General features: G+C 43.8%; 1 protein-coding gene across 1 annotated transcript in view; it reads left to right on the forward strand.

Moving 5' to 3' along the window:
- The window catches only part of NBEAL1 (neurobeachin like 1), a 2,263,075-nt gene that overhangs the window by 1,458,931 nt on the left and 790,009 nt on the right, over window positions 1–14,135 (forward strand). The window contains exons 39-41 of the mRNA XM_044075407.1: window positions 2,658–2,806; window positions 3,592–3,725; window positions 11,751–11,852. Coding sequence (XP_043931342.1) covers window positions 2,658–2,806; window positions 3,592–3,725; window positions 11,751–11,852 — 385 coding nt within the window. The remainder of the gene's footprint in view (window positions 1–2,657; window positions 2,807–3,591; window positions 3,726–11,750; window positions 11,853–14,135) is intronic.

The following is a 14,135-nucleotide window of genomic DNA, read 5'->3' on the forward strand; positions in this document are numbered from 1 at the left end:
GAAACAATGATTCCTATCATACTTTGCCTGCAACTAGAGTTCCTATGGTGGGCAGAGACCTGCCACCAAAACAAGAGACTGCCATTTACACCACCCCTTGCCACCCAAACCATGACTACAGACGCATCAGACTATGCTTGGGGGGCACATCTGGCAGGGAAGTGCATTCAGGGCAAATTGAGCCCAAATCAAATGCACTTTCATATCAATCAAAAAGAAATGCTAGCTGTACAGAATGCACTGACAGCCTTCAAGGACTAGCATCATCCAGGACAATTAATGATAAAGACTGACAACACCACGGTGATGTGATACATAAACAAGCAGGAGGGTACACACTCCTACCCCCTTTGCAGACTAGCCATGGCATTGTGGAACATGGCCTTGATATATCAAGTACAACTACAAGCTCAGTTCCTGCCAGGAAAGCTGAACACTCTGGACCCACAAGAATGGAAACTGGAACCATGGATTTTCAACATGTTGACACACAAATGGGGGGGAGCCCAGACATGGATCTTTTTGCCTCACCCCAGAGCTATCAGTTAAGTTTTGCACAAGAACTCATCAGAAAAAAGCCTGGAAAGTGGATGCTCTATCCTTCAGCTGGAAAAACCTATCAGTCTATGCCTTTCCCCCGATGCCTCTGCTCTCCAAAGTTCTACTAGAAGTCAAACAGGACAAACCAAAAATTATTTTGATTGCTCTAAACTGCCCTCGCCAACACTGGTACCCACTCCAGCGCAATGTGTCATACCTTCCAATGTGGCACCTGCCTCTGACACCTTACTTACTGTCTCAGCAGAACAATCAAATTCTGCACACTCGGCTCCAAACTTTGAATCTTACAGCGTGGCTAATCAATTAAATTCACCCTTAGCATCCCTCAGCAAACCTGTGATGGATGTCATTTTGGAGGCGGGAAGACCTAGTACTAGAAAATCTTATGCTGACCAATGGAAAAGATTCTGTGCCTGGAATCAATCTCAAGGGATAAGCTCAGCAGTGTCCAACATTCCTCAGATTTTGCAATACTTAACTGATCTGCTTCACAAGGGCCTGTCCTTTTCTTCCATAAAAATCCATGCCTCAGCCATTTCATCTCACTACAACACAGAACCTCCCCTCTTTTCACATCCCCTGCTAAAGCAGTATCTCAGAGGGGCCAAAAACTTGAGACCACCCAGGAGAGCTCCTACCCCTGCCTGGGACCTCAATTTTGTATTGGAGAAGGTCACTCTCCCTCCTTTCGAGCCAGCTGCTACTGAAGACTTAAAATGTCTCTCCTGGAAAACCACTTTCCTTTTAGCAGTCACTTCAGCTAGAAGGATTTCAGAATTACAGGCTCTTATGGCAGTGGAGCATTTCATCATTTTTCATGCAAACAGGGTATCTCTCAGGACCAATCCATCCTTCATGCCAAAGGTGGTATCCAGTGTGGCTCTTAATCAGATTATTCATTTGCCAACTTTCTTTCCCAATCCACAGAACAAGGGGGAGTGGATTCTGCATAAATTGGATGTACACAGACAACTTAGATTTTACTTAAACAGGACAAAATCTCAAAGAAAATCTGAACAACTGCTGGTGGCATTTGCTGCAGGGGCAGAGGGAAAGGCTATTTCAAAGCAAACCATTTCCAAGTGGATAAGCCATTGTATTTGTTTCTGCTATATGCACCATGGAGAAACTATCCCCCGGGGATCAGATCCCATTCCACCAGGCCTGCATCTACTTCAGCAGCCTTTCTCAGAGGTGTTCCTACCAGGGACATACTAGAAGCTGCTACCTGGAGCTCAGTTCATACATTCACCAAACATTACCATTTACCACTTTTCTCTAAATCCAGAGCTGGCTTTGCCACTGCTGTCCTGCAGGGCCGTATAGCTGGTCCTAATGCTGTATAATTCCCTCCACCCAACCATAGCTTTGGGAATCTACCCAAATGTAATGACTGCAACAGTGAAACATGAAGAACATAGTACAGTTGTGTACAACTAGATGTCCGAGTGTATTCACTGTTGCATTCCTGGTTACCCTCCCTCCAGTCCCCTATTTTTCTCTGGTTATACCTCTACTTTCTTTCACTATACTTTAAAAGCCCTTTTGGTGTATTTGCTCTTGGGATTGGAGGTATATTTTTTGTGTTTTTAATTTTATTTGCTCCCCATTTGGGGGGCACGACATCTGGGGCAAGAAAAACTGATGTAATGGTGTCGGCTGCATGTTTTATACCCCTGACGCCATGGAAGAAGGGACAGCAACCGACGCAGGACCCAAGACTTTGTTAATCAGGCCGACTGAGGACAATTTTCCAGCAGATTACCCAAATGTAATGACTAGAGCAGTGAATACACTCAAACTTCTACATTTATGGTAAGTGTACACAATTGTACTTTTGTGGTCTGGGAGCTGAATTCAACTCTGTTTGCTTTCTTGTGGTAGTTCAGCAGTCCCAGTATGGGCAGTAATTTCAGATTTAATGAGTAATCTCTAAAGAAAGGGCGAGCAGTATTGAGAGTTGACAGAGACAGCAAAAAAGCCATATGTACCTAGCAAAATTGGATAAAAATCCTTTGAGCATTCTTATATGTCCAAGGCAATAGTATGGAAATAAAAACTATTAATTTAACTTTATCTGGTCTGCATTTTTCTAGAAATGAGAAGGAGGAACCAAGTCAGAAGGAAAAGCTAGTACTATCTGAGGATTGTGAACTCATCACGTTAATGGAAGTCATCCCAGGTCGTCTAGAGGTCACCACACAACATATTTATTTCTATGATGGAAGTATTGAAAAGGAAGAAGGTGAGAAAGAATTGCTCTGTGGCCTCTCTCTTGCTTCCTGCAGTAGTGCAAGTCTCTCTTCAAATGTCTTTTCTGTTGCTTTATGTTCTGCAATTTGAGAGATATCAAATGACAGTCTGTTACAATTTCTTTTTTCTGTATAGGACTTGGTGTGCATTGTGCTGTGGCTTTTATGGTGAGGGGAAATTACATGTATAGGATGGTAGAAGGGTTTTCTTTGTAAACTTGGAAAATGTAAACAAGGAGACCTGTCTCCTCCTTGAGTTGGAATGCACAATGTGTTTGAAGCCTCTTCTAGTCTGAAATGATGGAAGTTTTGTACATGATTCCTTGCCATTTCTTAAAGGTTTGAATACACTGTATTTTTGAAGCTGTTCCAGTTTTAGGAAAAGTAAGTTTGCAAGCACATACCACGCTGTGAAGCTCAAAGGCATTGTGGGCTTCCTAGATTCCATATGCAAAGTTGTGCTCCAACACATCATCTGAGTTTTTTTTTTGGTTGTTTCTTACATGCATCACAGAATGAGGCTGGTATGTTTTATTTGTACAAGAGTCCCTTACAGCTTCTTTTCATTTTCCCTTTTGTAAATTTTCTCTCCACTTTATTTTCAGTACTGCTCCATTTGCATAACATTAAACATACTGGGCTTGTAAAATTTTGCTCATAAATATAGGGGCATTTTGTTGGATGGGGTTATACTCAATATGTTCATAACTGCGAGTGGCTGTACAAAAATAGCCTGCAGTTCACTTATTTTGCAACATCATTTGTTTTGTATTTTCAGGAGTTGGCTACGATTTTAAGTGGCCTCTTTCACAAATCCGAGAGATTCATCTCCGTCGTTACAACTTGAGAAGGTCTGCTCTGGAAATCTTTCTCATAGATCAAACTAACTACTTCCTCAACTTCAAAAAGGAGGTGAGACTTGAAAGAAAATGTCCAAGTGGAGGATTTTTTTTGGATAGACTTGCATGCTATTTTATTTCATTTGGTGTGTTCACTTATAGATTGGTATTTGATAACAGGAACTGTTCAAGTACAATAAACCAGCAGACTCTGTTCAGATGTGGCCTAACATGGTATTTATAAATTTATCTAAAGTTGAAATTGCTTTCAAACCCTTAAAGGAGAGTGGACCTTGTTGCAAAAATTATCAAAATAATAATGAGGACATACTGGCTTAGATGCTTTTTTGAAAATCTGTAATTGTAATAGGTTCTGTGGGACTGAATTTTGAACATCAAGACAACACCACCCTGAACAATGAAAGCTGAAACCTGGACACTACTTTTGTACTGCTACCATGAGGGAAGCAGGAACACTAAGTCAAATGCTTTTTGTAGAGGAGCAAGCCTCACTGCCTGAACACCTGATTTGGGGGGTAGCGGGACACTTTGCCAACACCTTCCCTGTTTTAAAGGTGTAAAGAAGTATGATAGTTAACAAACTTGCCTAAGCTCAACACACCGATGTCGCAAACCTAAAGCCCCATTTGAGCAGTGCTCTAAGTACAAATGAACTATGTTCATGTTTTTGTGGAGAGGTGGGTCTGTGCACCATGCATCCCCCAATGTCTGGGCTCAACCCCCATGACCACCACCTGCAAATGGTCGAGACCATAGGATCAAAGTTTTGAAATTTCAAAATTGTAATAAAAAAAAAAATGTTTTTACATTTTTACAAGGAGGCAAGCCCCCCTGCCCCCCTCACATCTACTGCTAAATAAATGTACCAACTCTGAGATCGCACTGCAGTGAGGAAAACGGTAAATTTTCCATTCTGTGCTGTACGGCAATCTCCATTCAAAACGTTTGAAGTTCCAAAACTTTGATCTTATCGGCTCAACCATTTGCAGTTCGAAGTTTTGAAACTTCCAGCTTGTGAAGGGAATCCTATATATATATATCTATATATGGGTCTACTTCTAATGACCGAAACGCCGATTCGCCGACAGGGAAATAACCGACGCCAGAAAACCGACAACACACAAACCCGACAACGCGAAACACCGAACACCATAACACCGACACACTACACGTAAACAACACAGTACACTACAACACATATCCACTAGCCCTAACCCAAACCCTAACCCTAAGGTCCGACACTACCGCACACTCTCCCTACCTGCACCCTAACCCTAACTCACTTACACCCCGAACCCCAAGCTCCGACACTACCGCACACTCTCCCTACCTGCACCCTAACCCTAACTCACTTACACACCAACCCCAAGCTCCGACACTACCGCACACTCTCCTACCTGCACCCTAACCCTAACTCACTTACACACCCCAAACCCCAAGCTCCGACACTACCGCACACTCACCTATCACACACCCTAACCCTACATCCCTGAGTATTGCACACTTACCTGTCCGCTCCCTACTCCTAAATCCCTCACTATCGCATACTTACCAGGTCGCTTACACATTCCCCTTGTCGGTCTTCCGTCTGTCGGGATTCGAGCGTGTCAGTCAACTGCGTTGTCGGTAGTTTCGTGTCGGTTATTTCCCTGTCGGCGTATCGGCGTTTCGGTCATTAGAAGGAGACCCATATATATATATATATATATATGTGTGTGTGTTGTGTGTGTATATGTGTGTGTGTGTGTGTGTATGTATATATATATATATATATATATATATATATATATATATATATATATATATAGATATATATATATAGATATAGATATAGATATATGTTACAAACTTCAAGATTGATTCTGTTCAGAAGAAAGGGAAACTGGTTTACCTCCTTCTTCCAAGGCCGTTTGACTTTGGAACTAGTGCAGTAGTAGGGCAGAGTACTTTCACTGGGGGCATGGGTGGCACGTTCTTGTCCAAAACACATGTACAAGTTGAAAGTGTGCTCTACAATGATGATAAGATTGACCATGGTGATAGAGAACACCAATCAGTTGAATGGACTCCATTTCATATAGTCTTGCTCTATGTTCACCAGAAGTCAGAGAAAGGAAAATGCATAACATCAGAAAACAAGCACTTTTATATTCCTGTACTGTAGGTTAATCCAGTGTTTCAACACACATATTGGGTCTTGGCTTTCTGTCTTGATTTTCAAATCTCAGTCTGTATCAGATTGTTCCTTGAATTTATTCCCAAATTGTGGATGTCCTTCAAGGATGCATCTGCAGTCCTTACATATGGGTTGTCCTGCCTCAGGCAGCCCTTCGGTCGGCCGGATTCCAAAGTCTGGGTCCGGCGTCGGCTGATGTCGCCCTTTCCCCGACGTCAGAGCGCCTGGGGTATAAAAGCGTCAGCCGACACCATGTTCCTCAGTCTTTCTTGCCGCGTGGTGCCTGAAGCAGAAGCAGTTCGCAAGTGCCGGTCGGCCAGCTCCTGTAACTTCAGCTACCGAAGACTTCAAAAGCTAAGTACCCCGTTGGGGACTCTTTCTTGCCTCAGCCGATGTCAGATCAAATGCTTAAAGTTAATAATTGCTTAACTTGTGGGAAACAAATACCTCATAAGGATTTCCATTCTTACTGCCTCCCCTGCCTAGGCCCAGACCACGACGTCTCAGCCTGTACTGCCTGTGCTTCCTTCAATCGACGCACTCTTAGGCATCGGTCGGAGTTTGCAGAGGAATTTTTTGGGGCTAATTACTGTTATAATATGCCGTCGGAGACTCCGACTTCTCATTTAACCAAAAAACGGAAGGACAAGAACCGACACACGCGGACCGTGGTTTCGGCTGAAACCACGCCTAGGCCTACCGCGAGTGTCTCTGTCTCGGCTGAAACAGAGTCCTTGGTACTTCCGACCGTGAAAACCGCACAACCGACAACCTCGGCCCCGGAGGCCTCTTCTGAGTCGGTTATAGAATTTCCCTCAGAAACCGGTGTTCAGGAAACATCCGACACCATTCCCCTAGACAAAACTACACCAGCACGTGGAGCAGCCAGGCCTCCTGCATCCATGTCCATAAAAGCATTCACAAGGGCTAAAGCTGCTAAACAGCCAAAATCTCTGCCTACCAAGGCTATTCCTCAGGGATCCACTACAGGTTCACAGATTTTAAGTTTGGCCGAGGACCTTATTTCCTTAATTAGGGGCTCTCAGCCACATCCAGACAGGGGCTCTCAACCTCCTTTAGACAAAAGGCCCAGGGTTGAGCCCACTGATCCCCAGTCCTATGATGCGGCCTCAGTTGGCTCTGCTCTATCAGACTACCAGGAGGAGGCCTTTACGGCCTACGAGGATTCTGATGCAGAGGAATCTATTCCCTCGGCCTCCCCTCCTGAAGAGCTGTCCTTTGGGGAGACCCTTCACTCCATGAGAGAGCATTTCCAATGGCAGGGCCAGGAATTCTCCGATTCCAGGAAGAGATTAAGGACCTTTTTGCATTTACCTCGGCATAGACCTTTGGCTATTCCTCCTGTTTTAAATGTCATTGATGATGTGTATTCTGAGTCTAGCATTACCCCTGACTCCCTTCCTCCGGCTCCTGTCAAACCCGACAGGTACTATAGGGTCCCGGACTCATATCATTTCCTTTACAAGGCCCACTCTGCTGACCCAGAAACTATTTCCTAGGGCCCTAAAGGGGTCGCAACTGCCACTACTAAAAATCCACTCCCCTCTGAAAGGAAGTCCAGGGCTTTAGAGAGATGGGGTAAAAAAGTGTATACTTCTTCCACTCTTTCTATGAGGGCATTAAATTGTCAATTCCATATGATACAGTACCAAGAGTATTTGTTAGATGAATTGCATAAAAAACTGTCTTCACCTGAACCCCTAGATCGCAAGTCACTTCAGGATCTGGTACATAACTCACAACAGGTTAGCAACCATTTCTTGCAGTGTGGTTATGATGCATTGGAAGCTTCATGTAGGTCAGCAATGACAGGTGCAGTCATACGTAGGCATGCTTGGCTGAAGGAACAAACCCTGCCAGATCATGTTAAAGCAAAAGTTATTTGGCTCCACTGCTCAGGAGGTCTTAAAGAAATTTGTGGAAAAGGCTAAATCTGTACAAACAGTCAAAGATTTTCTCCAGGTCCAACCACCAAGATTCAGCAGAAATTGGCCTTCTAAGAATTGGTCCTTTCCAGACACAGAGAGATTTCAAAGAGGCAAGAACAGGCATGCCAGAGGTAGAGGGCAAGCTAGAGGCTCCTACAGAGGACGTCAGTGGCAGCCTCCTAACCAGAGAGATAGTGCAGGACCTACAACTGCTGCACAAGGACAGACTCAATGACTTCACCTTGACCCCGCCAACCAGGGCTCAATTTGAAGCACCTTTGGGCGGAAAGCTATCTTTATTCTCAAGAAATTGGCACAGTATTACAAGGGACAAATGGACACTGCAAATAATAGACAAAGGATACAGGTTCCACTTTCATACATTACCAAAAAGAAAAGGCATGCCAAACCTGCCACCGAATCAAAGGGCAGAGGCTTTAAAACAAATTGCCAACCTATTGCAAATGAAAGCTATAGAAAAGGTTCCTCTCACAGAACAAGGCCAAGGATTTTATTCCAGACTATTCCTTGTCCCAAGAAAAGAAAAACAATGGAGGCCTATTCTCGACTTGTCCGCACTGAATACTTATCTCATTGTGCCAAAATTCAAAATGCTGACCCTACAGCAACTCCTTCTCATGCTGGGCAAGGGGTCTTGGCTGGTAACTCTAGACCTCAAGGAGGCATACCTGCATGTCCCTATCAGACAAAGTTGCAGAAGACACCTCAGATTTCTTGCAGGTTCAGAGCATTATTAATTCTCAGCATTGCCCTTTGGCTTATCTACTGCACCCAGAGTATTCACTAAATGCCTGGCATCAGTAATTGCACACTGCAGACTTCAGGGGATTCAAATATACCCATATCTGGATGACTGCCTTATACAAGCGGATAGCCAACAAACTTTGGTAAAACACTTGAATTATGCCATCCGCCTATTACAGGCCTTGGGATACACAGTCAACATTCACAAATCAAGACTTGTTCCATCCCAAAGAATAACTTTCCTGGGTGCGGAACTAGATACAACCACCCAAATGGCCTTTCTCACAGAAGAAAAACAAAGACAACTACCGGATTACTTCGAAAATCTGACAAAACAAACTCAGCTGACTGCAAGGAAAATCCTGCAGGCCCTGGGTTACATGGCATCATGCATTCTTCTGATTCCACAAGCAAGGCTGCATATGAGGAAACTACAATGGTACCTAAGGAGTTTATGGTCTCAGCACAGTCACAGCCTAGAAGCTTTGATACCACTCATTCCATGCCTTCAAAAAGAATTTCTGTGGTGGGCTCAAGCAAGCCTGTCAAACAGGGGCCTGCCCTTCAGCAAACCAATAACCAGCCAAACCATTACATCGGACTCTTCAGACCATGAATGGGGAGCACACATGGAGGGCAGATGCATCCAAGGACTATGGTCACAAAGAATTGCGCATGCACATAAACCAAAAGGAAATGCTGGCAGTGATGCATGCAATCGAGACCTTCAAACACTTTCTGCATCAAGGCCACCTGCTAATAAGGACAGACAATACCACAGTTATGTGGTACATAAACAAACAAGGAGGTACCCATTCCTACCCTCTTTGCAGGCTGGCAATGAATCTTTGGGAGCTTTCCCTAAAACTCAATATAGAGCTGCAATCCCAGTTTGTGCCAGGAAAAGACAATATACTGGCGGACAGCCTAAGCAGAAATATCATGGATCCACATGAATGGATGCTGCACCCAGACATCTTCCTTCAGATAACACAATCATGGGGGAGGCCGGACATAGATCTTTTTGCCTCCCACCACAACCATCAGCTGAAGAAATTCTGCTCAAGGACATACCACCCACAAGCATGGAAAGTGGACGCCCTGTCTTTCAGCTGGAACACTCTAACAGTGTATGCATTTCCACCTCTTCCATTAATGACCAAGGTCTTACTGAAAATCAGGACAGAGCAGCCAAAAGTGATTCTGATAGCTCCAGACTGGCCAAGACAGCACTGGTACCCACTGCTAAGGAGCTTGTCACGCACGAAACCGTGGCCTCTACCACAATGGTCACTTCTTCTGACACAGCACAATTACAAAACTCTGCACTCCAGCCTGAAAACCCTGCAGCTGACAGCCTGGAGAATACCTTGACTCCTCACCAGGAAAAGCTATCCAAGAGAGTGAAGGATATCATCATGGAAGCTCGCAGGCCTTCCACAAGAAAGGCATATTCAGCAAAATGGAAAAGATTCCGCACTTGGAGCACCGCAAAGGGCCTAGATGTGACAGTGATGAGCATGGCACATATCCTGGAATACTTGGCAGAAATGCTCCACAATGGCCTTTCTTACTCTTCCATAAAATTCATGCTTCAGCAATTTCAGCAGAATACAATACTGATCCACCTGTCTTCTCTCATCCTCTCCTAAGGCAGTTTCTAAGAGGAATTAAAAACATCAATCCTCCAAGGAAACCACCAGTGCCTACATGGGACCTTAACTTCATGTTGGAAAAGTTAACTCTACCTCCCTTTGAACCAGCAGCATCTTCAGAACTACAGTTCCTGTCTTGGAAGACTGCCTTCCTTCTGGCCATAACCTCAGCAAGAAGAGTATCTGAATTGCAGGCCCTCATGGCAGTACAACAATTTCTTATTTTTCATCAGGACAGAGTCTCTTTGAGAACCAATCCTTCATTCATGCCAAAGGTGGTACCCAGGGTCTTATTGAACCAAGCTGTTTACCTGCCTACCTTCTTTCCAAATCCACAAAACAAGGGGGAGAAACTTCTGCATACCCTGGACATTCACAGACAGTTGCGCTACTACTTGGACAGAACTAAGACTTATAGAAAAACTGACCAACTGTTTGTAGCATATGCTGCTGGTATACAAGGAAAAGCAATTTCCAAACAGACAATTTCAAAATGGATAGGAAATTGCATTCGATTCTGCTACTCTTTTCATGGCAAAACTGTGCCAGCTAACATTAGACCTCATTCCACCAGAGCCACAGCCACCTCCACAGCCTTCTTAAGAGGGGTGGCTACCAAGGACATTTTAGAAGCTGCTACATGGAGCTCCGTGCATACATTTTCCAAGCATTACAACTTACCCTTATATTCCAGATCCAGAGCAGGCTTTGCTACGGCAGTCCTGCAGGGCATTTTAGCTACACCATCCTTTTCTTAGATCCTACCACCCCCAGCTTGGCTATGGTATTCTACCCATATGTAAAGACTGCAGATGCATCCTTGAAGGACATAGTACAGTTTTGTACCTACCATAAATGTAGATGTCCGATAGGTATGCATCTGCAGTCAGGGTTACCCTCCCTCCTTCCCCTCTGTGGTATTTCTTGGGTACTTATCCCTCTTATAGCTAGCTGGGGTTATCTATTATGGTGTATTTGTTTTATATTACTGTGCATGTTTGGAATTTTTTGCATCTCTCCAAATTTAGCCTTCCTTAGAGGGCACTTGGCATCTGGGGCAAGAAAAAACTGAGGAACATGGCGTCGGCTGATGCTTTTATACCCCAGGCGCTCTGACGTCGGGGAAAGGGCGACATCAGCTGACGCCGGACCCATTCTTTGGAATCCGGCCGACCGAAGGGCTGCCTGAGGCAGGACAACCCATATGTAAGGACTGCAGATGCATACCTATCGGACATCTACATTTATGGTAGGTACAAAACTGTACTTTATTGATGCAGTCACCTTGCAGCTGTATTAGCAGGGATATGTAGTCCCGTTTGTTCATAATTGTATTTTTTTTCTAATTCTACATTTAAAGCAGCAAATTACTGTGTGGAACTACAAGTTTTCAAATACCTGTTTGGTAGGAATAACTTTCTTCTTGCTTGTGGTTTTTATGTAAAGCTTTAATGAAAATTCTTAGTTAAAAATAAAAAAATTAAAAAAACGAGAGAGGTATTCATTGTGTTCATTGTAATTTCTTATTTTAGGTGAGAAACAAAGTTTACAGTCGAATTGTTTCACTTGGCCCTCCAAATCTTTATGGAACATGGTCTCCACAGGAGCAGCTGAAGGCTTCTGGACTTACTCAGGTATTAAATTAATAAAAATAAAAATAACTGTTGAACTGCCAAGACTCGAAGAACTGAAGAAACTGAATCAGAATAAAACACTTGATGTGTGAGCACACACTCATATTAATCTTTAAACAGTGTGTAACAGTTTTACTCAGTAGTTGAGGGAACAGCCTGATGAATGTGCTGATGTACAGAACATCCATAGGGAGGCGCTTATTGAAAGACTAATACTATTAATATCCACTGACTTCCATGTCCCTCATTCATCAGAATTTAGCTAGTCATAGATCCTCAATGGGTTGCTCCTGACTGATTGCTTAATCCCTCTTCCCCAGTACTGATGATCAGTCATTCACTGAGTCCAGCCAGGAAATTACTTAAAGCTTTGACTTTCACGAGTGCTTGATGAGTGATCAGCCTTCACCACATGACTCTTCACATTCCTCCATTTGTAGTTGGCAAACTCAATCTCTCAGCCAGCTCTATCATTTTTTGAAATTACTAATCAGTCACAGATCTGGGCTTTATCCATTTATGCCACCAGAGCTGGCCTGTTTGCAATTACTGGAGTTATTCATCCGCATTCTGCTAAATAAATAAATCTAGACTGTAAAGCAGTTATCTTTTTCTCAACTGTGGCTGAACATCAAGCCCCCTTGGCTGAACCAGTGCTTCCATCTGAAATCCCTCAGCAGAGGATACCTGCTGTTCGCACACTGTCTGTCTCCTGGGAAAGGTACTGTTCTAAAGAGGCCCTGTTCTTCTAACATAGGTTTTGAGAGGCTAGCTTCCCCACAAGAAAACAGGTGAGAGAAGCACAGTAGATGAACAGTCATCTGTCTGATGAGGGGAGTTTTTCTGCTGGCCCAGCTCCCATCTTCCATGTGCTGGCATTATTTGTAGGTGTAGAGTGGGAGGGGCTGAGGGCATGCCAAGCATGTGGTCAGGCACTGGCCATAGGGTGGACATGTCTGCTTAGTTTCTGCCACCTGGCCTCCAGCCCAGTCTCAATGCTCCTGAGTTCCAGCCTCCATCCCCCCCATCTCTACAGCTTCTATGTCTTGATGAATGTTACCCACACCAAGATAGTCTCTCTCCCAGAGAAGCACCTACTCGTGGAGGCCCTCACTTTACAACAGGGTGTAAGAGGGATGCATTGTCCAGGTACTGCACCGCAAGATGGGATAAGTGAGGAGCTGTCATACTGCAGGTCCATGTTAAACTTTTTCTGTGCCCTAACCCCTGTCAGTACACAGATTTCATTCATTAGGCTGTACGGATGGTGAGGAGTAACCTGAAAGTGTGTTTACCCCCAGTCCTTTGAACAGCCTGCCTCACAAGTGCCTAGCTTGCCAGTCTTTCTCCGGCAAGCTCCAACCTCCAACAGGGCTCACAGAACCTCCACCCAACAATACCCATCATCCCTGGCTGTACAGCACCCTAGCCACTGATTGCATTCCAGTCACCTGTCTCATAGACCGGGCTTTGTCTGTATACCACTAGTACAGTGAATGTCAGAACTTTGAAAATTTTGAGAGAGAGAATGATCGTAAAGCTTTGCCATAGCTTCTGCTGCTGCTGGACATGAGAGTTCTGAATAGATATGCTGATGATTTATTGACTTTTGAGGATCTGTTGACGTGGTATAGATATTTCTCATTTTGAGTGACTTTGGAATATTCCTCTCATCTTATATGTGGATATTTTACTGCTGCTATTGATCTCAGGAGCATACCCACTGTGATGTTATGTCCTGAACTAGAAGAGCATTCTTTGCACTTACTTGCCGTGCACTTTTTTTTGCTTCTTGTTGTAATTCATGTTTCATTTCTGACTTTCATCTTGAAAAGGTTCCCATGTCCAGTAAGTACATAAGTCAAATTCATTGCAGTGGTCATGCTACTGAGCATATCATGAGCCAGGATGACTCCCCCTTTAAATTGCAGAGACTAAAATTGCAAATCCCCATATTTTCAAAATTTGTCTTCATGTGTATATTTCACCATTACCTTGAGATGCAGTGTCTGCAGAAGATACTGTGTTTAGAGGGGTGTGTGGGACAAGTCTGCTGCAAAAAGTCAGTTAAAAAGCCAAGTTTTGAAATTGTGGGTATCCACAAGTGTTAAGTTACTGCAAATACCCACACTAGTATTTAACTATTCTTTAAGAGGAGAACACGACATGAAGCACTGTTTTAAGTACATACTTTTCAGCTTAATCAGAAGACGCAGAAGGACATGTTTCCTGGAATTATTGGCTTCTGTAAAGATGTTGGTTGAAAGAACTGGGCTTTAACAA

This window comes from Protopterus annectens, chromosome 6.part1, assembly GCF_019279795.1.
Source record: "Protopterus annectens isolate FY-2018-M chromosome 6.part1, PAN1.0, whole genome shotgun sequence".
Classification (NCBI taxonomy): Eukaryota; Metazoa; Chordata; order Ceratodontiformes; family Protopteridae; genus Protopterus; species Protopterus annectens.